Here is a 25,436-nt window from a genome sequence, read left to right on the forward strand (position 1 = left end):
TGAATTCATACTCTGCACTATCTTTGCAGTAAAGGAGAAGATCTTTTTCAGAGGCTTACATGATTCTGAATATGGCATCTAGAAATAAAGTACTCAGAATAAAAAAAATTGCAGTTACAAATAAGAATATTAAAGTCTCCTCTGCTTCAGCAACACTCTTTGGCTAAATACTGCTAATCAGAAGTTTTCACAAAATCACTTTTAACAGAAAATTACCTTTTTTATTACACAAATTATTTACCGCAAAAAAATTTGATCTCCAACAAACATGTTTCAACAGTGGGTTTAAATTTTTGCCCTCTTTTTGTAATAAAAATATTACAATAAATTTCAGTAAAAAACAATGAAATTTGATTTCTTCCTTTTTACTGACAGCTTTAGTAGAAAACTGCCTTCCGATACACACATGGGTATAACCATTCTAATACATAGACCCATGGTAAAAGATGTACTTGCAAAGTGGCTAGGGATCAACTGTTTTCAAAAAGCTCCCAATACAACTGAAAAATTTATTTAAAATGGCTTGTTTTTACTTTTATTTTTTAAATTGGCCTATTTTATTAGATGACAATAATGTGGTTTATTCCCAGGAATCCAGCTATTACTTGACATTATAAAATGTTTGTTCTGGGAAACTTCAGTTTTGTTGACTAGCCACCTAACCTCTGTTAGAGTCTAACAAGCTAATGAAGGTTGACTTTACACTGTACCAAGCCACACTGCTGCATTAAGCACTGCAAAATGTGGTATTTTATGCCACTTCCAATGAGTTTCTCAAAAAACTGTTACAAAGATGAAAACTAGAACAACATTGGAGCAAAAAGGCTATCTCATATCTTACTACAGCTGACAGCAGCACCTGAAGTGAAGAAAAAGACAGGTAACTAGGTAAGATATCCAGCTTTTAGCTACACCCATCACTAAACATCTGTCCCCTAGGCTATCACTAGATGAGACATAAGAGTGATTTCAGTTCCTTGGGCTCACACCCTAGCCATACCCTGACTTTATCAGGGGAAAAGTGGTGCCTGAGCGCCAAGCCCTCCCTCGCCCTGCTCCCTCCCTCCTCGAGAAAGGAAACCCAGGCTGCTGAGCTGGACACGAGCCACAGCATGCTCCAGCAGGTCTCTCACCTCAATAAATAGGGGACCACACCTGCCCAGGCATACTGTGGGCCATAAACCCCCTCCTCTCCCATATAAGAGTAGGTAGAGCTAGAAAAACTATTTGAGGACTACTGGAAAGTACTATGCAACCCCTATGCGGTAACGTGCCTGACCTTATTTCATGCTAGGAATGTTTTTCCCTCATCAGTTCCAACACACTTCTCTGATGTTTCCCCTTTTGCTGTGTCAAATATAGATGACAAGTTACTTGAGGCAGGGAGCTGTCAAGTACAGTATAGTTCATCTGTAAAGAGCTAGGCAGGCTGTGGAGAGCTATATTCAATAACAAAAATAGAACAAAGCGGATGACCAGCCTTTAAAGCAAACACAGTTTCATTTATTCATAGGTTAATAACTTACTAATTCATTACCTAATGTGCTATTAGCAACACACTTTTAAAATCAGGCTTTAACTATCAAAAAATCCTTTTCTAATGGCATAAATAGTTCAAACTAAGCTTTTTTCCCATAAGTATTTGATGAATGCAATGGTAGTTTTCAAAGCCAGAGATCTCAGGGATTAATGATGCTATAAAATTAAATCTGATACTTTTAATAACTTCTTTCTGAATAATTCATACTCCAGTAAATTGGAGTTAGTGCAGCGGTCTGTGATGCACTGCAAGCTCCACACAGCCAAGGGCCCCCACGGCAAGGGAGGCCTGCACAGAGCTGTATGGATGGATGGTAGGGCAGGACGCACGGCGTGTAACCGGGGAGAAGGTCTGCAACCTCCCTGTGAAGACCCCAACACAACCCAAGCTCTGTGCGCAGGATAGCAGCACACATGGTAGGAATTGAGCAGAGCCATGAATCCTCCTCTTCTTAACGTGTATGTGAGGTTTGGAAGGCTCCACAAAGGCTAACGAACAAAAATAGTCCCCATACAACTGCTCCACAGCTGATCTACTGCCAGGAGAAGGGAGTACAGAGAAGTGAGAGAAAAGAGTGGAGAGTGGGTGCATAAGTTGCCTTGCTTCCTTTTCTCCATTGTGTCTTCAAAGCTGAATAAACTGGATTTGTTCTTATTTAATGTCACAGGGCTAATGAAATATACTAGCCATGTGTCACACACCTTACACAACAGGGAAATGTGCAGACTGGTTGTCAAACTGGCCAGGCTGCAGTTCAAGGGCTGTGATGACAATGAATGAGCTGGAAGGCTCTTCTCTCTTGCACCACTGTCTGCTCCCACTTTCCTTCTCAGCCAGGCGCTAGGGCAGATAGCAAGCAGTGACCCTGCAGCAGGAGCAATGCTGACATGTGAAAGGTCAGGAGTTACTTGATGGGAAAGGAACTCCCGAGGGAAAATGTGGGAACAGGAGGGACTTCTTTGAGATATGAGTGCCAAATGGTAACACCCAGATTCCTTCCTGCCTTGGCAACCATACTTTTGGACTATCTCAAATACCTGTATTTCCCTTCAAATCATCTTGGCTCTCTCTGAACTCTTGCCCTCTGTAGCGGACAAAAAAATTTAAAACCTTCCTCCTCTCACCAGCTCGGAGAGACCTCCCTGCGGCATAATATAAGCGTCAGAGTCTTTACTGAATTCAGTCCTAGATCACTAACCTAAAAGAGCCAGCCCATCTTTGGGGCAGGGGGAGAAGAGGAAAAATAACATTAGATAAAACCAGGAGTAACTGTTCTGTGTCCAAAGTTTTAAAAGGAAGGTGGTAAGATATGGGAAACTTTGTTCTCAGCTTTCTGAAGGCTCGATTGTAGTACTACTGTAAATTAGACAACTGCCAAGCACACTGTACAAAACTAACATAGCGTTTAATGCATACTTTCACTCTCCTGGTATGAAATGTATGGCAGTCCTCTGTAGTATGCACCTTTTACCAGACCTTTACAACTCCCTGTTAGACCTTCAAAAAATGTAAACAATGGCTTTAAAAAACACCTTTACCTGCCACACTGAAATAACTCATCTTCTGTCTCTGCACAAGCACTGAGAAGAGAAGCTCTTTCTATAAATAACCCTCTCATTCTGGGCTGTGTACTCTCAAAGCAATCCAAGAATACTGTTTTCAAAGGAACTTACTGCAAGACAATGATGCCACTGAAGTGAGAAGCAGACTGCATTGTCCTTGAAGGTGAAAGGCAAGTACAGTATAAGCTGCAAGGAAGAAATGCTGAAGAGACTTGGAAGAGGAAACTTAAGAACGCATAAAAATAAAATTAGAAAGTTTACAACCTTATGTGTTGGGTTGTTTTTCTTACCTTTGTTTCATAAATTACTTCACAAGTGATTTGGCTGCCATGGAAATGACCAATTTTTCCTGTAAGCTGCTGACACCATTTTCACCACCACAAACAACTTCAACGGCTTCCTCTTGCTCTCTCCAACGCACTCAGACTCTCTTTGTCTTTCTTTACCTTCAAATTTCTATCATCAAAGCTCCAAAGTGCATCCCACAGGACACTTGCAGTCTCAGCAACCTTTGCACAGAGCCAAGAAGGAGATCTTTTGACTGTGGTTGTCCTCGACAAAACCAGCTGTGCCAGGATCACAGATCAAATCTCTGGGTACAGTGCAGATTGGAGCTGTCCAATAATCAGAGCCTGGCAGCCACTCAGGCATGAATTAAGTAATGATGATGAATTTTCATCACTCTTGTGATCCTGTGTATGTAGGTCACATTACATCACAGCTACTAAACATAAAGCTATTGTGCTTCATACATATTTTATGATGGGGCCCCAAGCTTTATGTCCTGCTAAATGACTATAAGCAAAACTTCAAGAACATCTTTTTATACCATCTAGTTTCTGCCAGCCCTCTTTTCTCATCCAAGCTGCGCAACCAATCACACCTGCTGCTTCCTTAACCCATCCTTCCCTTTCCTCATTCTCTTCTTCTCTTGCTTCCACTGCTTCACAATCCTCAAAGCTGGGAAAACCCCCTTTCCTTCTCTCCTTTGAACACAAAAGTGTTTTTTCCTCTCTCTGTTTCACTGATTGTTTGTGTGGGAGCTTCTACTCTGTTCTGAAGTATTTTTATGAGACTATACCACTACATATAAATGTACGTTGTCATTAAAAATATTATGCTCAATCTGTGAATAAGATTCATGCTAAAAAGTGAAATGGTTAGTAAACATCAAGCTTTCTTTGTTAAGCCAGCTGGGTAATAATAACCAAGTTACAGACCTGTATAAAAGCTGAAATCAAGACTCAGCAGAAGAATTATCTGTTTGGAGAGAGGAGTACAAGTTAGATGGCAGTGAGAAGAGGAAGGATGCGGTGAAGTTTTGCACCATCACACAAAATATGTATGGTTGAATCTAGACACTTCTCAGAGGTAGAAAAAAAACCCTAGCTCTTAGTTTTGATCCTTTCAAATGAACTGACTCATCCTTCACTGTACTAAGTATGAAAATTGAAGATAGTGAGATAATGCTAATAGGTAATAATCACTTCAATTACTGATACTGTCAACCTCATTGCTATAGAATACAGAGCCCTGGGGAACATTAGGAGGAAGACAGATGTGCATCCTGTCTTTCTATGGTAACGAAAAGCAGCCATTTTACTCCTCTCTCTGATAAAAAATACAAGATCCTTTGGCTTGACATAGCCATTTCCAATATAGTTTTTACAGCAGGCTTCACGCCTGCAGTAATATAAGCTGGGTAAACAATGAAAGAGGAAACAAATGAGTCACACAACAAACTGGTTTGTTTAGTGTACCGGACTAGCCAGAAGTTGATTCAAGGTCGGATTTGAAAAGCTGCTGCTACAACATAGGCATGAGACATGAGTTAAAAAACACAGGATAACATGGACTGACAATCAGCCTATGACAAAATACTGACCAAAATAAGGCTCTTTGTCCAGCCTAGAAGCCAGAGACAAGACTGTTCACTGAAAGTCTGGAATTTATCATTTAATGTTTTTAATAACACAGGTTGTAGCCTGAAAACTCATTTTTAGAATCAGCTATGTTCATTCTTGTTATTTTGCGTTTATATCAGTTATCCTCTCTTTCATATGTAAAGCCACCCTCCCTTTAAATTAATTTGATTACAGGGAGTAGCTGAAAGGAAGATGCATTTCTGGCTTCTGACAAGAGCTGAGAAACAGAAAGGAACAGCCCCTGTCACATTCACTTCCAGATGCAAATTTTCAGCATGCTACAAAAAGTGCTGAAGACCAAAAGGCTTTCAACAACATCGATACATAACAAATGTCTGAAGTTCATGAGGGGTTGATAAGAGTTTATGCCCCTGAAGTAACAGCTCAGGTGGAAAGAGACAGACACAATGTTGCAATTCTGAACTCTCCAAATCCCAATTTGCCCAGGTTATGAATTTTAGGAAGTCAGGCTGCTGCAAAATAGTATGATACACCCACAACTTCAAAAACAATTAGTCTTACATTGTACTGTGCTTTATCACCTTGTCATGATTTGAGCAACACGTTCTCTCAGTAAGCAGTCTTCCACTTTAAAGTACTTCAGCTGTCTAAGACCCCTTCGCACTGGCTTCTCCCAAGCGCTAACGTGCTCAAACTAACGTTTGGGTATCACAATGCTTCTCCATTTGAACTTATACCTATGCTGAGACTCACAGCCAAGCCTGGTTTTTGTGTTTAAAGTTCGATATTTCTCCATTGTACCACTGTATTCATCAAGTCTAACTCCCTGCTGCTCCAGGGAACCATGCAGGAAGGACAACAGCCAGAACGGCACCTGAGACCAGCACTCCATGCGCTTGGTACACCACAACTCAAAAAGCACTTCCCATCAGTCATCAAGAAATTCAAGCATTAATACAAAAACTTAAAAGCTGCAAAAAGACTGACACAGACAGACAAATCAAGGATATAACTAAGTAGATCTCCGAGATAATGATGATCCTGTCTTTTTATCTGTGCCCCAGATTATATGTTTAAGTGCACTGTTCCACAAGGCTTGAACTGCCTGCACCTATACTGCTCGTAAAAGCAGGGCTGGACTCTTCAGACAGTTCCCCTCAACTATAAAGCCTGTGTTTCTGTGCCTGGTGAGCCAGATGGCTCACTCCAAACTCAAGTTATGCTATATGGCTAACTGGAGAATTTACAGTGAGGTCAAAACAGCTAACATGATCTTATAGACTTACCACAAGAGACCCACAAGTGATCAATCCATGTAAAAGCATCCAAGATCCTATTCTGTCTGCAATAAAAGCATATCTGGTTGGTATTTAATAGCGCAAGAGAAAAGAAATAATGGAACAAAACTAAAGTGGCATTGCCAGGCGTTCTGCAAAAGCAGGTTGAAATTTCCAGTTAAAGTGTATGTTTCAAATACCTCAGAATCTTAAAAAGCCGTTGATCTGACTCAGAAATGACAAATTTCAAGTCTCTCCTGTAGCTCCCTTGATTTGTTGTGTTACAGGAGAAGGTGAGTGACCCAAACACCTCCTACTTCCTAGCTTCGCTTGGCAAGTCAGCTGAGATCAAGCAATGCCAATGCTTTGAAAACAATGCAGCCTGTGTTACATATCACACCTCTTTCCCCATACTGTACTGTTACTTTTCTACTGAAACTCCTTTTTATTTGATATGCATGAGGTAATCCTATGGCTTGGTTCTCTTAGGTTATAGGTGTGCCAGGCAGTTGGGCCAAGCAGCTGTGCCAAGAAGGTATTCTGAGTCATAATAAAAATGTATCAAAGAAGTAGATTTTTTTTCCCTCAATATCACTAGCTACAGAAGTCCAGCCAGGGCTTTCCTGGCTCTACCGCCTTGAAGTACCTATACCAAAAGTCCGTCTACTGAAAGGAGGACTTACAATTACATATCCTGCAATTATTTGAAAAGCTACTCTACGTGTGCCATCATCTACTGTTTTATGTTTATTTTGCCTCTGATGTCCAGTTTTGCTGTTGAAAGATTAACTACCTAGGTTTTAATGTTCCTACTGTAATTCAATAGCTGCAATTAGAATCACACAGTGCTTTACATCAGTGAAAGACCAGGGTGAGTGACATGATAAGAGATGCCAAAAGTCCACATGGACATAAAGTCAACTTTTTTTTCTTTATTGTATGTAACAAAGAACAAACCCTACTGAGCTGAAACTTCTTGGAATGCATTTTTAAGCAACATTAATTGGGTTACAAAATAAACCTTAATTTTGATCAAAACAATTTTTATCAGAACACTTAAAGGCAGGTTCTTTAATAATGACAATGCTGCTGTCAGCTCTGAACCTTACTCCCACCAGTTTCACTAGCTCTGGCTGTTTCAGTGGTAAGACAAAGATTTTGATTTGGGCATGAATCTAATAAGAAACAGATGCAATGTAACTGCATACAGAGACCACAGCAGTACGAGCAGTACTCGTTCATACCAATATGAACAAACCACTCTAAATTACTTAATTGAGTCTGTTCAATTGTAGCTCTCATCCTTATTCTTGAAATTTTAAACCTCATGAGAGGAAGAGCATGCCTATATACTCATGCCTACATAGAGCATGTGTATACACTCTAGCCTGGGAAATCAGAGGTATGTTTCAGCTCAACACGGAGGCAGGAGAGCTGAAATGTGGGACAGCAAGCTACACCAGGCAGATGCATAGCCCGCTACCATTGAATGCCATCTGGGCACAGCAGATGAGCAAACAGCCTACGGATTTGAGAGATCTCTCACCCGGACCTTTTCAAATCCACTGGTTACAAAGAAACCTGACAAAGTTGCCAAATAATCACATAATGCCCTTCATACCCAGATCTGTCTGCCTGCCGAACTAATGCGCACACAGAGACTTCTGCCACACAGAAAAAGATTTTTTGGGATTCCCAAACTGGAAAATCAGGTGAAGTAAGAACTGACACCGAAAGAGTAAGAAAGAACAGGCAAGCTTGCAACAGCCACTTGACTTCACACTTGTATTCACTTTCCTCCACAACAAACGATGAATTAACCACTCACCCCTCGCCATCTGCACAGCCCAGTGCAAACAGCTGAAACAACCTCTGGAGCCTGACCTGAGATGCAGTCTGAGACTTATCCTAGCACACACTAATTAGCACAAGAAAAGGAAGAAGTGGAAGAGAGTAGGAACAAAGAGGACATAGGCAACCCGTCCATATCCTGAATGCCCATTCAGCGTGCCTGAGGGTGTCTCTGTTGCTCCCTGCAGTAAGCCAACTCCTTCCAGTGATGTTAGTGCACTGTTTCATTTAGTAAGGTGGAACGTGACTTCCTTCGTCCTACACCTATTCCTAATTTTTCAAGACAAATTAGCCTCCTTCAAAACTCAAAAGACAAAGCAACGGTAATAGACAATAACCTACTAACAGAAGTGTGAAGTTTTGGCCCAAACAAAGTCTGGAGCTACTGAAAACAGGTTGAAGCTGAAATGTCTACGCAATACTACTTGTACTTGAAATACTAGCACTACACACGTATTTACTAAAGGAACTACATACACATTTACTGACTTTGATTTGCAGATGTTCTTCTTTTTGCAGAGTGGTGGAATTTTGTTCAAGGAGAGGAAACAGATGGCAGCTGTAATAATGGCACCCTTCCAAGGTGGAAAGAAACCATCAGTGGGGTCACCACAGGCTTAGGGCTGGGAATCCCAGATTTGCACAAATTAGATGACCCCGTAACTGCAAGGCGAGCTCAACACTGATGCAAATGCAAGTAGTAAGGGACAGAAAGAGTTACTGCCATAACACAGTTTCTGCATCGGACAGAGCAAATGCTATCCTAGGCAGATAACCCACATCATACAATAATATATAAGACAATATATAAGGTCCTAGACCACAGGTGTTTACAATTTTGGGCTTCAGTCCTGTGAGCCACTGCTCCACAGGGAGGGAAGTTCTGCCCATAAACTGCAATTTATGGAACAGGATTTAATTTAACAAAGCAACGGAACTCAATAGGTGATAGAGAAGTAAAAACTATGGTCAAATGAACAAAAATGATGCAATTACTCATCAAAAAAAGAAACAGGGATCAAACCAGGATAAAGATGGTTTTAATATCAATAATCAATTCATTGTTTTCCTGAAAAAAGTGCTAACGAAAAAATTTAGGTAAAAATAGATCATTTCTTTAAATAATCTCCGCCTTGTTTTAGGGAATTAGATGAAAACAGGGAAAGCAGTAGTCTGGTCATCTGAGTCTAGGGGGCCATTTGATAGAAGGGAAGTGACTGGGAAGACTAAGGAGGGTATGTGGGAAAAACAAAATAAGATGTCATGGGAGCACCCTTGTTAGCTGCTGAGAGCGGGAAGGGTACAAGGTCATTTCATACTGTGGAGCAGAAGTAGTCAGCGAAGGAATATGAAGAGTGTGGAGGACCATACTATAAAACAAACAAGCAGAGAACATGATCTTAACAGCTGTATGTGTTCAGAACGAGAAGAAGATAATATGAGTTTCTGTGAGGCTTTGGAGGATAAAGCGGAGATAAGCAAGATGGGAAATAATCAAAATTTTGCTAGAGAAAGCGGTCACGATTCTGAAAATGCAGCAGAGGGGGGCACTTACAGGATTCGTGGGAGAATCACACATTTGTAAGGGAGTAAAGAGAGAGAGAGGACAGTTCTTATAGGTGTGGATTTGGATACCAAGGGGTTGGGAATGTTAGTAAGTGAGAATTTATGCAGAGCAGAAGGAGTAGAAAGACTGCTGAGAAAAGTGCTTTTGTAGCCATATTAAACAAGTAGCTCCGAAGGCTGTGTCAGAGACAGACCAACACATGGGACTCACTAGAGGGACAGACACCAGAGGCAGAAAGGCTGCGGTGGTAAAAAGGAACAAATGGCAAAAAAAGATTATGGGCTGCAACTCATATTTACCACACCTAACCTCAGACATTCAGGAGATGCTAGGGTCGAAGTTCAGCTACTCCAGGCTTTCCCCGGTCAAAGGAAAGACACATGCACCTCAAAGGGTGGACCGAATTGTCTTCTGAAGGTGCCCATTTCCCTCATCTCACCACACACGGACCTTAGAGGATCTCTTCTGACTTAGTATTTCAGACATCTGAAGTTAGGTGGGATGAATCTCAGCCTGCCTGCCAGGTGTATCATGCAGAAAGACAGTGAAGGAAGAGGAATATTCTTTATCCGGGGGTCCTGAAAAGAGAAAATCTATCGACTCCTGAAGGTGAACAGCTGTGTTACAGGGCTCTATGGAAGCCTGTGCACTTCAATTACTTATGAGCAGGGAGCTATTAAAAAATGGGCTTCAAAAAAATCTGCACATAATCTTGGGCTGTTAAGGGAACTTAGTTGCTTGCAATAGTATATTTGCCAACAGAGAGATAGTTGTGAAACCATACCGGTAGATAATTTGACTCAAGGGCAGAGCATAGTGAAAGAATAGGAGATGCCAACAGAGAAACAGCCTAAGGAACCTGAAAGGAACAAAGGAAAAAGGAAAAGGAAGATATCAGTTAACTTGAAATAGAGTTTGCTATAAATACAACGACTAGCTGCAGAAAAAAGACAAGTGCCTTTGGTTAGGGAACGCCCGCACAGGGGTTACTCAGAGGGAAGGAGAGAGAAAAGAGAGGGGGAGCAGGGGAAAAGGGGGGAGAGAAGAATCAGTTAAATCATATAAATATGAAAGTGGCAGCAAAATACCAGCTGTTTTTTTGGAAAAATGTGCGAGTTTAACAAGCTAAATATCAACACATGGTCAGAGCCTGCCAGCAAGCGTGAAAATAGCACTTGGAACTGGTGGTGGCTTATATGCAGGTCACAGTGCATACATTTGCACAGCTAAGAGTTGGGGAGCATCACAGGCACATTAACAAGCCAGTCTAGAAGCTCGTTATATTTCAATTCACTAAGAAAAGCCTCCCACATTAGCCACCAATTCTATCATGCATTTTTTATAATTTATCTTACTTCAGAAAAACTACAGCTACAGTTTTAAGGAAATGAAGAAATACTGCATGCATTATTAAAATAAACTGCAAAAGGTAGCAAGCACTAGCAAATATCAGACAGGCTTTCTTTTTACTTAAAAATTCAGAAAGTGAAAACATGTAATAAAGCAATTATCTAAGCATTTAATACAGAAATATTTCTGAAAAAAAGCTGATGCTAGGGGAAAAGCGCATATGAAAAGCAATAAAGCAGAAAATAATGTGTATAGTGACCTTTACTTGTAATTTCATGTTTTTTCTCATCAGAATAGAGCTTGCTTTTGCTCCCCCAAAATGTTATTAAAGAAGGTAAAACAACTACTTCCTCTGTTTAGGAAAACTGATGCAGTTGATCTGTCCATTTCACATTAGTCATTTAATCTATCTGTTCATCAGACTACAGCATCAGCCATCTTACTAATTATCTCCTTGTTTTACATGGAAATTGAAAAAGCTGAAAAAGTAAGTCATTCTTAGGAAACAGTGGCCCCAGGGAAATGGGAACAAAAATTCCAAGTTTTGATACTGCAATGAATAATACCTTGAAAAGTCTCCTTCAGCAACCCATCAGTTTGCCTTATACGACAAGAAGAGGCAAGACTTCTGACATCTGTCAACAGACTAAGAATAAATGGCAAAAGAAGCAGTTTCAAAGGAAGCAAAAAACACCTCTTTCCAGGTAACTTTTAATACTGGTATATGTTCACATTTCTGCATGAACAATAGCCAGGAAAACAATCTTAAATCTAATCATAAATCACCTTAACCTATGCCGCTATTCAGCCTCTAGTTTTGAGCACACAAGCATTTACATTTTCAAGAAAATAATAACATCTGTCAGAAATCATAACAATCTTTTTACAATGTTAAAATCATTTTAGTAGATCTATGGCAGTTTCTAATCCATTCACATGTAAAACTAAATTTACCATGATTAATGCATTCAATCTTCATTCTCATGAAAGTGCAATTTAGATCCACCTAAAATACTGGTTTCAGTGCCTTACAGTTATCTGGGCTCTTCATTGCTTCATATTAGATCAGCTTTACACGGCAAATTCATAATTCCTCCACTTCTTAGATACAGCTGAGTCAGAGATAAAAAAATGAAACAAGACCCACTTACAGTATTTGATTGGGCTAGCAGCTACCCCAAACCAGAAACCTATTCAAGAGGACCTTCTAAAACTGGCCTCACAAATATCTAAGCATTAAAAATGTTAATTAGTGTCAATATAAATGAAAGTTTAACCCTGTGACAAAAGCTCTTAACGTTTTCTTTCCTATTAATGCAAACATGCATAAAGAATGCTAGTCAGATTATCAGGATTTTCTGTAAATCTTATAAAATCACTAACACCATCAACACAACATATTATTTAAGACCAGCAGCTCCTCCTACCAGTGCATTGGGAAACCGCATTTAATCTTTGCATCAATTCTTCTAGGGCCATTTCTTCAATTTTCAGCCAGCCTCTCATTCTCTGATAAAACAAAAAGAATCCACAGCAAACATGTTCCCCCTAGTCCAAGAATGAAGGGAGGAAAAAAAAAAAACCCACTACAGCAGTGCTTCGTAGCCCTGCATTTCAATTACTCCACACAGATTCCCCATCAGCACAAAAGGAGGTATAAGTACACATTCTCTCCTGGCAATGCCCGGGTGAGGCGGATGCTGCTTGAAGCCAGAGTCATGAATGTTAATTACAGCAGGACCACTTAAAACTTCTCTCCCCTCCTCTGTGTATGGGTTTGCCCGCAGTGGAGGTCGCAAATGCCAGAATTAATGTGAAGCATTGATTAGACAATGTATCACAAATCTCTCCCAGCCTGCAGCAAGCGCTGGGAAGGACTGCACTGAATCAACAGCACATTTAGGAAAGAGCAAGCAGCGTAAGCTTGCATAAAGCAGTATCCTCAGTCTTACGTGAACATTAGGCTCCCTTTTACCTTCTTGTCAGTTTGCTGCAGGCTAAGTAGCTGCGAAAGAAAATTCCTTCTCACTGACAGCGTCAAGGCTATTCTGTTTCACTAGCCTGACAATGTCAAGGCTACTCTGTTTTACTAGCCTGTACAATGCCTTTATGTTCAGTTTGAAATACTCATTTTTGAAGGCTGGGGACTCCAAATTCGCTTTAAATACTGAATTAATTGGAACTGTCTTCCTGACTGGAGAAGTTTTACTGCTAAAATGTTGTGCCATAGCAGCCTCTTTAACTGTATTTCCAAGAAACCACATTTTTCAACTTACACTGGATTCACTGAGATACCATCGCTATTATCACCTTAAGCCAAGGGTTTTTAGATCCGGGATCTGTGGACCCCACCAGTTCAACAAACCTACTGGCTGTAAGCTTCAACATGCTATAGAGAGATCTAAATGACCACTGGAAAACTTTTAGGGATTTAGAAAATCCTGAAAGATTGAAAGTCAATCTGAACAACACCTCTCTGTACACAACACCTCTGTGCTCCTCCTAATTGATTCTCAGTGTTTTTGTACAGGCTATATTACAGGTCTCAAACAACAAGGCTTTAACCACGTCCCTTTTAGATTACCTCAAAGCCTATTAAACGTCACTATTGACATGTTTTTGCTGGTGTTCAGGTGAATTCTCCCTGTCTTCCAATCATCCTGTTGGTTTTAGTTATGTCCTCTTGTACTTCAGTCAGGAAAATAAATAAAATAATTCCTATGTCCAAAAGAAAAAGGGATATTTTCCTGTATACTTAAAAGGACTATACTCTCTTGTTCAGGAGAAAGATTCTTTTCTACAGATAATAAATGGCTAGCAAAAAGAAGCGCTCCTTTCCCAGAAAATAACGTGGATATCTATGATCACCGATCATAGAATCACAGAATGGCCAAAGTTGGAAGGCCCTCTGGAGATCATCTAGTCCAACACCCCTGCTCTTGCAAGGTCCTCTGGAGCATGTTGCACAGGATCACGTCCAGAGGGCTTCTGAATATCTCCAGGGAAGGAGACGCCACTACCTCTCTGGGCAACCTGCGCCAGTGCTCAGACACCCTCACAGGAAAGAAGTTTTGCCTCACGTTCAGACGGAACCGCCTGTTTGCCCACTTTGTGCCCACTGCCTCTCCTCCTGTCACTGGGCACCACTGAAAGGAGTCTGGCCCCATCCTCTTGACACCCTCCCTTCAGATACTTTTACACATTGGCAAGATCCCTCCATAGTCTTCTCTTCTCCAGGCTGAACAGGCCCAGCTCTTGCAGCCTTTCCTCATAGGAGACGTGCTCCAGTCCCTTCATCACCTTCATAGCCCTTCACTGGACTCTCTCCAGGAGCTCCATGTCTCTCTTGTACTGGGGAGCCCACAGCTGGACACAGCACTCCAGGTGAGGCCTCCCCAGGGCTGAGGAGAGGGGCAGGATCACCTCCCTCCACCTGCTGGCAACACTCCGCCTCATGCAACCCAGAATACCCTTGGCTTTCTTGGCCACAAGGGCACGTTGCTGCCTCGTGGTCAACTTGTTGTCTGCCAGGACTCCCAGGTCCTTCTTCGCAGAGCTGCTTTCCAGCAGGTCAATCCCCAGCCTGCCCTGGTGCAGGGGGTTATTCCCCCCCCTCCCCAGGTGCAGGACCCTGCACTCGCCTTTGTGGAATTTCATGAGCTTCCTCTCTGCTCAGCTCTCCAGCCTGTCCACATCCTTCTGAATGGCAGCACAATCAGCTGGTGTGTCAGCCACTCCTCCCAATTTTGTATCGTCAGCAAACTTGCTGAGGATGCGCTCTGTCCCTTCATCCAGGTCATCGATATTCGAATACATTGAACAAGACTGGACCCAGTACTGACCCCTGGGGGACACCGCTAGATACAGGCCTTCAACTAGACTGCGCCACTGATGACAACCCTCTAAGCTCTGCTATTCAGCCAGTTCTCAAGCCACCTCACTGTCCACTGATCTAGCCCACACTTCCTGAGCTTACCTGTGAGGATGTGATGGGAGACAGCGTCAAAAGCCTTGCTGAAGTCCCAGAAGACAACATCCACTGCTCTACCCTCATCTACCCAGCCAGTCATCCCATCGTAGAAGGCTATCAGCTTGGTCAAGCATGATTTTCCTTTGGTGAATCCATGCTGACTACTCCTGATTATCATCTTGTCCTCCACACACTTAGAGACAGTGTCCAGGATGAGCTGCTCCATCACCTTTCCAGGGATGGAGGCGAGGCTGACTGATCTGTAGATTCCTGGCTCCTCCTCCTTGCCCTTTTTGAAGACTGGAGTGACACTGGCTTTCTTCCAGTCCTCAGGTACCTCTCCAGATTGCCATGACCTTTCCAAGATGATCGAGAGTGGCCTAGCAATTATGTCCATCAGCTCCCTTAGTACTCATGATGATCAGAGTACATTAATAGAAATGAAATGAAAACAATCAGTCTTCAGTCAGGATTTTGCATAATGAAATGTTATTATGTAAAGTACTGCATCTACTGGACTTGAGATACAAAAAGTATTTTGTTTATCTGATTGCCTTTTAAGAATGCACTTTTGCAAAGGAAACAGTGATCTACAGCAAGACTGTAATTATCAAGTCAGTCTCTGGCCATTCAGGTAGTGAACTAAGAGCAAAGGAACTACACAAAGTGTGGAAATACATGGGTGTGCATGGATATGTGAAGTTTGTTTTGAAACAAAGGATGTAGGATGGAACACCATGTCCGAAGAAAGCCCAGGGAGAATTTCAGATTTCAGGAAGTCAATTGGACTTGCTGGCTGAAGCCAATTGAATAAAAGGATTAAGACATTGTAGTTGACGCAGAACACTGAAGGTCACTTACATGATTACACTATTTCCCCATGCAGCAAGAAGTGCAGGAGTCATGTATGCATTCATAACTGTCTCCTGAAATAGAATATGCTAGTTCAACCCCAGCTTTCTTTGAGTGTCCTGTCTCAGTTCATTAACAATTTGATATTTTCTGCGGAGAATCAGTAAACTGTATGGGCCTCCCATATCATCATAATGTCTATCCTTCCACATGATGCCTTCTCAGTGGAACAACAAAATTAGTAAGCAAGATATACGTATCCTGATGAATTTTATCAGCTCAGACAGTCAACTTTCAGGATCACACATATGCAATATATATTTCTATTTGAGCAAAATGAATGGAGAACGCTAATCTGCTAGTTTAGAGCTCAGATACACACACTACCACTTCATATACACTTTCTACACCTCCAAATGAATTCAAAACACGCAAAGCACGAGCAGAGAGCATCAAGCCAGCTTTTCAGATGGATGGACTGCCTTCCAAAGCTGTTTTTTTTCTCTTTTTTTAAATCAGGTACTTCTAATGAAGTTCAGTCATGGAGATCAGGCAGACTGATCTGGAGTGATGTGGTAACGAGCTTAGGTGTAGTTTCTCTGCTACGAGAAGCAAAGATAGTATTTCCAATGTAGTTTACCACAGAATGTGGGATTAGGATCACTGCTGGTTTGAAACGGGAATCTAATTTTTTCCTTCACTACTCTGTTTTGCTCTATATGTTGCTTGGCTTTTTCTCTGACAAAGTTTGTTCAAACACAAGATTATTACATCCCTTTTATTTTCAAGCAGTTCCAACCAAAAAGTGTTATCTCGCTCTTCAAGAAAATGTAGCTATTTTGAAAATGTTCCAGAAGTAATATACAATTATCCTCTCACAGTGAGGAACCAGGAGCAGCAACCTTGCACTAAGTCATTAACATGTAATGAGTTTTGCCTGAGCAAAAAGTAGCTGCAACAATATACCTAAAGACTTTTAATTCAACTTTACTTTGATCTGCACACCACCATTTGTCAATGAGTTCCAAAATTTAATTATGTGCTGTGTGAAAAACTGCTTTTGCTTGAACTAACTTCCTGAAATTTTTCTGGGTGCCCTAGTTTTGCCTTTGTGAAACAGTGAAAAAAACAGGAAATAAACACTCTCTATTCACTTTCCCAAGCCATTCACATCTATACAGATCTCCACTGTAGGTGATATTATATCCCCTTCAATTGCTTGTTTTCCAGACAGACAATTTCCTGCACTAGTTCTTATTTGTGTGAAAGCAATTCCATACCTCTGATCATCTTTGCCGTGCTTCTGTTCACCCTAATCCTGCTGCAACAAAGTGAACAAAGCTGCATATTACTCAAGAAGTAGGCACAGCAGATTACACAGTGACATAAAGATTTGTTGTTGTTCTCAATTTCCCTGCTTGCAATTCCTGCTGTTCTGTTTGCCTTTTTGACCAACACCAAGTGCTGATTGAGCTGCTGCTGCTTTCAGGGAACTACCTACAATGAGGCAAGATCTCTTTCTGAGGGTAAGAGCTAACTTAGGGAATACTGTTGACTCCTCTTATATGTATTACTTTCTACAAGCTACTAATTTCGTCTGCTGTACTGCTCAGTCACTTAGTATCACAAATTTATTCTCCAAATGTTTGCAGTCAGCAAATTTGACAATTCTGAATCATTTCTGACATTTGCAAATTTCGTCTCTCCATGCCTCATTTCCATTGCCAACTCATTTACGAATACGTTGAACAGTTCAAGCCCCTGCAGAAATACCTACTTTACTCCATCAGTAACTCTCCTCCACCCAGGGAAAAGTGGCCACCTAAACCGACTCTTGGTTTCCTGCTTTTTAATCACTTACTAATCCACAAGAAGGGCTCCATTTAACACATAGGAGCTTATTTTCTCTAAAAGCCTGATACCAGCTGCAGTGAAAGAAATACTATTTACAGAATGGAAAAGAGGGTTATAAGACATTAAAATACATGGGGTTCTTCCCACTGCCTTGCATGGGCCCTGCCACTCCACTTCCTGCTAAGAGAATGGGCAGAGCCCAAGGATGAAATGTCACGCCTGTCCAGCTAATCCCCTGCCATACATCCCATACGGCTGTCTAGTAGTATCACACGGCCAACACCAGGCAGGCAAGTCAGCTGCACACCTTTCTAGATGGGTGCAACATCGTGTGCCCCAAGACAGTATGGAATGTGTAAGCAGCGATGCTACAGACATCCACATCACCGCTTTAGTCCTAACACAGTGCAGAGGTAGCCAAAAGGACTTACCTAAGATGGCCTCTGGCAGAGCAGGAAGAGACCCATTGAATGTGGTTTTCACAACATAGACCCTCACAGGTTCTACAAAGAATATCCACATACACCCATTGCACAAGAGCAATATTGACCCCTAGCCTTAAATAAAGGAAAAGAGAGGGGACAGAACAGTTGATATGAGAGACTCAAATAGAAAATGCATTTTTAACATTTCAACCTCCTTTTGGCACTGGTTCCTCCACGAAGCAAAGGGTTTTTCTCCCCTTTTATTTTTCTGAATGACTGAGTTCTTTTGGTAATCAGCCCAGTTAGGCTTTATTATGTAAAGCATCTGGGATTTGAAACTGGGATTCATAAGCAGCGATGGCAGTATTCTGTTTTTGGCAACACCTCACTCTTTTACAAGGACAAAATTGTTCACAATCTCAAGGAATACAGAGAACTCTGCATTGTACAAGCCATTACCGTGCTTGTACATGCAGGAAGGAAAAAAAGTAAAAGTTTTTTCTTTTTAAAAACCTGATAGTCAAAACATTCATACAAAGCTAGGGTATTGGCAAAGTTCATATAGAAGAGGAGTATGGAGTAAAGAAGCCTTCAGACGTGCAGGAGCATATAATAGAGGTATTCCACCAAAATAACGCCTTATTTTACTAATCTAGTAATTTACTGAGTCTCTTATCAAGTCTTCAATGTCAAATCATCCTTCACAAACTCTTCCTTTGAAAAAGTAAGGGCCATACAGAAAAAAAGGCCTAATGGCTGTTCCTTATGCTTCCTCATCTGGGATGTGGGTTGGCCATGCATGTTTCTACTGGGAAGAGGCCAAGGCGGTGTCCAGACCCAGTACTCAGCTGCGAGGGAGAAGCTGGGCATTTCCAGCTGCATCATCTTTTCTCACATACACACACACACACCCCTTTCTACACAGGTGGTCGGTCCCCTTGCCTTCCATTATCACTCATAGCTGGGAAGAAATAAGAAGACAGAGGAAATGCAACATATGCATTTCCATTTGGTGGTTTCCCCTCTCCCCTTAGCTGAATCTTGCTATAGGCCGCCTCCCACTACTTTCACTCTTCTTCCCCAGCTTTCTTCCTTTCCTCTGCATCAATTACAATCTAGTCCCTCCTTAAAAAATGTTAAGGTTAGTTCTTAAAGCTTAGCTTAACCACTAACTCTTCTATGAAAATTCATTGTTCATATCCTGTATTTTAGTTTTACATGGACACATGGCACTGTTCGCCACACACCTGAAAAGTTTTATAGTTAGGCTGAGTGAACTAAAAACGACTGACCACATCACGGGCTTTAATACTTGCTAGCATAATAGGCAGTGTTATCGCCTAACTGCCTTACTTTTCTCTAGCATTCCCTGCTTGTATGAAGCAAATGATTAAAATGTCATTTAAATTTCTTCCACCAATCTGCTGTGTTTCTAAAGAGTTTTAGTTTCCAAGCGGCTTACAACTGCTCCATTTTTCCATTTCAGTTTTTTTCTGCATCCTCCTCTTTTGCCACATGGAATTAAGGAATCACTCTAGAGCCAATGCGGTTCAAAGAGCTCACTTAGTGAAACACCTCCAGCTGCCCCTGCTTACCTGAGCACTGCTCCAGCCCTCTATCCCCCTCCAGTCTGACAAGCTAAACTGCCTAAATGTACATACAAGCAGCTACACTCCTCTAAAAACAGGCATGACAATGAATGAATCTTGCTTTTTAGCTTAGCGCAATGCCAAGCAAGACCTTACCTTTTTAACTTTATTAAGATGTCTTTGTGAATATGGGAAGCGTTTTCTGTAAGAAGTTAGGAAGAGTGAAGATAGGAAGCACGCACATGGAAGGGGAAACAACCTCCTACATACAGAGGCATATGGAAAGAAAGGAAATGACCAATGCTGTTATTTTCTTCCTCAGAAAGTTTCCACTTTACATACATTCACAGTAAGGCTACACAAGGGAAACTGTACTCCAAACCCTGAAAATATGAAATCACAATTGTTTAACTACAGAAAATAGAGGGAATTGGGGAGCCCTTGTTTTAGAAAAGCAGCCAAATATTGAAAGGTACTGAGAGAATTAAGCAGTGTCAGGATGCAGAGATGCCACAGTCACATTTTCCCTCAGGGTTAGTATTTGATATTTAAATGGAGAAATGAAATCGACCCAGATAAACACAGTCCATCCTCTTCTGTTATGCTGGCTTTCTCTTCAGAGAAAATACAGGGTCTTAAAATTAATTTCTCCTGAAAAAATCTAACCAATATTTTTTAAAGGTCAAAGATTTCGAGGATTCCTAAAAAGTATTAGACTCCAAAACAATCTGTTCCATTGTGTTCAAATCTGGAGGATTAAGAAAAAAAACAAATTTTACTGCATGCTCCACCTTGTAAAAATCACTATTTGAAAATAATTAGCTGTGCACATACAAGTCTAGTGGATCTACTATTCAAGAGTCTGGGCTGATTTGAAACATGCTTAGCAAATGACCCCATAACAAAATGTGATATTTCACTGTCACTGTTAATTTCACATACTAAGAGTAATCTAAAAAGTAGTCCGAAGGAAAAAAGTAGGATACTTCCAGGATCATTCAATTTGACGGCACAGAAAGAAACTGAAGTGCGTGCTTGCCCCTGAGGAAAACGCTGACTAGTTATGTCACAGACAAGTGACGGAGTAGAAGGACGCCAACTTTACTTCTGAAGTTTCTTGTTTTATGGCATACATCTTCAAATTTGACTGCGTTTTACACGTCTACATCTCTACAACGTAGCATTCACTGGAGTTTTAGAGCCACAGAAAGTTTTTCCTCCTCCAGAAAAAGCGAATAGGGCAATAGTCAGGGAACGCACCTCAGACATGGGAAAATTCAGTTCATGATGGGACTAGCTGATCCATCTACCTCAGGCAGACATGTCACCCAAAGGCTAGTCACAAGTCTGGCCTGGGCGCTAGTCCATCTCCTGGACTGCACCCCAAGCGTCGTGAAAGGACTTGGCTTTTTCTTGAGGCAGAACAGGAAAATGTAAAAAGTCTCAGGAATCTAGGAAAAGCAAAGAGATCACTTCTAACAGCCTCAAGGGTATTTAGCCTGTAGCCAAACAGGCCAAATCCTGAACAAGATCTCAGTGTTGCTGCAGAACAGTTACTGAACACTCTCCCTCACTGCAGTTCCTTCAACAGTTCCTTTGCATCTTTTATTACAGAGCTTGAAAACTCTTGTGTATGAGTTTCCTTAAAACAGACAAGGAAGCACTTCCTCAATCTCATATAATCTTCAGTAAATAAGAGAGCATTAAATTTCTCGCTCTGGTTATAGATGCCATATATTTGTCTTCACAGATGCTTAATGTAAGACAGAAAGACGAGATCAGACCTGGTCAAAAGTAGCAGGAGATTCTAGGTAAGAAAAAAAAGAAGAAAAAAAAGACTCTGAAGAAGACTTTTGCACAAAATTTCCAAGTTTTTAATTTTCTGACAAGAAAAAGGAGTATTTCCAGTTTATAATAAAAAAACTCCTTTTATTTAGTATATAAAAAAAGTTAACACTTCCAGATCACATAATTTTTTCCGTTTAATCTTGTTTGTAGAAGACATCATTTCTCAAACCACCCAGATAATCTGACTTTTCCTAGGAACTGGTCTGCTTTTCCCATGAGGAAAAAAGGCTGCTCTTGAGTTTATATAGTCTTTCTGCTTTCATTACCGTAAAGTTGTCAGAAAGAAGAACGTTTAGTTTCCTTTACAGTATATACCACATCCAAACTGCCTTTCATGTTTTCTACTTGAAATGGAAAAAACAAATTTTTGCTTCCACGGACTTCTGAAAGTACTGTTGGTAGTTTTTTTTTAAATAACAATTCTGAATAGTTAGTCATTTTGAAAGAGAAGTATTTTGAAGCCCGAGTATGGAATCCTCCATGATGTAAGTGTGCATGTGGAAATGTCTTCGTTATTTTCATCACATACTATTGTTGCTTTTTTTTTTTTTTTCCTCCTTTTTCCCCCTTCCCTCACTCTTACAGCTACTCTCAATGCATATCAAAGATTCTTTTGTCAGTGATAGGCTTTATGCCTGTTTTATTTTCACTTTTTCCCATCTTGAAAATGCAGTAAAAATAAAACAGTTTTTGACAAACTATCTATTACACGAAGAAACTAACACAGGAAACTAACACAAAAATACTAGAAAAAAAATACAGCATTTCACACCATTTCACTGTACACAGTCATGTATCTGTCACAGCATACAGTGCTCCTGCATGATTATTGGTAAGGTGTCAGGCCTGGATGAGACTGCAAGGAAAAGAAGGAAATAATGCACCATTTCTTCCCTTCCACGACAGCAAACGTATGTCTCCAATCATGCTCTTGTTTACTTCATGGCAATGCCTTGATCTCTGAAGGAATACACTTTGATCCTCTTCACTATCCCCACCTGTGCACCCAAGAGGAAGAGCGTTTTCAGAGATGAATATTGTTAGTGCATCAGTAGAACACAGACGAGCAGCAGAGAGAACGCGAGACTAGAAGTGTGAAAACTAATTTAAAAACTGTGACTGCGAAGGGCAGCATACAGAGGGGGCTTGAGGATGCCTGATACCGTGCACTGGAAGACATGACTCAAATGTTTAGCTGTACCATACCAACACACACCAGAGGAAAAGAGTCTCTTTGCTCCCTGGAGACTGATCTGCATTAGCATCACCCTAAAAGCCATTTACTTTCTTGAAAATCTTGACTGACCCTATAAAGAAACAAATGGAATAAGGCCTGAGGGGAACAGTTACCTTTTTGTTTTGCATCTGTTGTTATTAGTATAGTGGGATCTGCCATTACTAGGACCATGTACTGTAAGTATAAACCACTGAGTAACTTGGATTGGAAGGCACTGCAGGGTTAAACCAAAAAACCCCCCAGACTCCACAAAAATAACTAACTTAACAAATAATGCTTAGAAGAAAGTTATCAAATACGGGAGTCGGATATTCTTTAATTCTCCAAAAGCTTTCCACGACATAACGCTAACCATAACTGTTGCCCTATTTCATCTTTCTAGACATCACATTACTCTTCACTGTCACATGTGTGTGTGAGCGGCATGCCTGGTAGAGCAATTAGCTGCGGTGTGGTAGGGGCTGCAGACCAAAAGTTCTCAAAAAGTAGAAGCGGTGTGTTATGATGGGGTTTAACTTTGATTTTCTGGCTTTTGAGAGATTAAGCAGCATGCTGTACAAGGTACCGCACTGTTTACAACAGAATAAGCATTTTTGTACTAACTTTCTAGGTTTTAAATGCCTAGTGGGAACAAGAAAGGGAAGCACAGGGAGACAGGTCATGAATAACAGCTGACATGCAAATAATTCTTCCACTCCGCTTCTACCCCCTTCTTCTCCTCCTGCCCTTTTCAAAAGAGCATTGAAAACTAAAAACACTAACTTCTCATGGAAAACACTGTACATGCGCCTGCTCTCCCCATCACCACAATCCTCAAATAGTCTTACTTTGAACACACATAGCACACCAATCATTCTACTGTAATGTTAGTAACTGTTAGGACCTGCAAAGTACATAGTAATAAAAAAAAAAAAAAAGTTCATGGAACCTTCACTCGGAAGTCCTTTCTAGAGAAAATTCTTTGAGAGATGCACCTCAGCAATGACCACTAACATTATCCAGGGAGGAAAACATAGTAAGGCCTCCAATTCAAAGCCTTCCTATTGAATACTCATGAATAAAAAATACAAAGGGCCTAGTGACTAAACTTATATAAAATTTCACGTGGACAGCTGCCTCCTTTTAGAGAGGAACAGAAGTTTATGAAACAATTTAAAGTCTATTTTAGAAAGCAATCCCACCACGGAATCGTTGCCAGATGCCTCTATATTTGACTACAGCCAATAATAATAATTGACTACAGCCAATGTTTGTCAGCATGCATTAAAAGTGTTTTTCTGAAGAGTGTAGTCCTCTCAGTACTGCGTGTTATTTTTCCAATATATCTGAGAACCAGTTTTGCTAACAGAAAGACAGTCACAAACGTGACTTCTATCTCATTTACCTGCGACCCAGTTACTGACGTAAAGCTATGTTAAACAAACCCGTCGCAACAAATTTACTCAATATGCAATACCTGCTGAATAGAACTTCTCTCTGGTAAAATACAACAACAAATAAAATTTTTAAATAAATTCCTCTTGATGTAATTACATAAAGCAAGCTGTGTGTTAAAATATTTTAGTGGTGTTTATAATCAGCTTCAAGTGATCAAGCCAAAAGCAAATCTGCGCAACAATATATGAAATCATACTTTGGCCAGAGCTAGAACAAAAATACTGGTCTATGAAACACATATATGTATCCCATATTGAATTAATTGAATAAAATACAAATAAAACCAATGTCCTGCCAAAATCCTATTATGAGGCAAATGTACTAGCAATTCCTTTCAGCAGCTCTCTGATCTCCAACTCCGAAAAATAGCTAAGACTGCAACAATATGCAAATAATTATATTAAGCTTTAAAAGGGAAGATTTAAAAATCAGAGTGCAGAAAACTGGATGCTTTCTGCAAGTAAAAAATGTATTCAGTCCATGTTTAGCCTTGTAAATACCAACCTTTCTGGTTGTTGTGTTCCAAATCCAGAGCATGTAGCACATCTCCTTTGATCATGCATTTTATGTGAGAAAAGTATATATGAAACAGCATTTGAGAAACAAACGTAGCAGAAAGGTCCAAGCATGCATGTTAAACTCCTCTCAAATGCAGTAAAATTAACAGATTCAGTGCAGTGCACTGAGCTTTTGCAGTGAACTCGTTTCCAAGGAAACCAATAGCTGCAGATGTTTTCCCATATAATAGGGAAAGAAAATTCAGCAGTGAGATTTTTCCTTACTTGCAGAGCAGGCTTCTTCAGAATAAACGTGTGAATAAAATACTGATCACTAATAAACTATTCTTCAACCTCTGTTAGGAGACTGGAACTGCATTAAAAAAGTAAAATTAAAAAAAAAGCTTGCTCTACACAAACTTACTAAACAGGTGTTGCTAAGAGAAATATGTTACCTTTGAATGTTCTCCTATTTATCTTTTTTCAGTCTGCATTCCCAGAGTGACCTGCCACTCCTGCTTTGCTCCTCCAAAAAAAAAAAAAAAAAACACAAAACACAAAAAAACACACATGGAAAATAAGCCACCTTGTATCAGGAATGTTCATCCTAAAAGATGCTCCAACAACTGGCAATACCTCAGCTTCCACAGAACAATGCTGTCTTACAGAAGCTACAGAAATACGTATTCTTACC

General features: G+C 40.6%; 1 protein-coding gene across 9 annotated transcripts in view; it reads right to left on the reverse strand.

The window, feature by feature from the left end:
* The window catches only part of MCF2L (MCF.2 cell line derived transforming sequence like), a 173,833-nt gene that overhangs the window by 126,407 nt on the left and 21,990 nt on the right, over positions 1-25,436 (reverse strand). The window contains exon 1 of one of the 9 annotated variants that reach the window (XM_009665458.2): positions 24,750-24,934. The exons of 5 other annotated variants lie outside the window; for them this stretch is intronic. In XM_009665458.2, the coding sequence (XP_009663753.2) occupies positions 24,750-24,840 (91 nt within the window). In that variant the 5' untranslated portion in view covers positions 24,841-24,934. Of the gene's footprint in view, positions 1-3,392; positions 3,517-11,987; positions 12,028-12,460; positions 12,747-24,749; positions 24,935-25,436 lie in introns of those variants that run through there. 3 more of the 9 variants (XM_009665459.2, XM_009665460.2, XM_009665463.2) reach the window with 3 other exon arrangements.

Source organism: Struthio camelus, chromosome 1 (assembly GCF_040807025.1).
Source record: "Struthio camelus isolate bStrCam1 chromosome 1, bStrCam1.hap1, whole genome shotgun sequence".
NCBI lineage: Eukaryota > Metazoa > Chordata > Aves > Struthioniformes > Struthionidae > Struthio > Struthio camelus.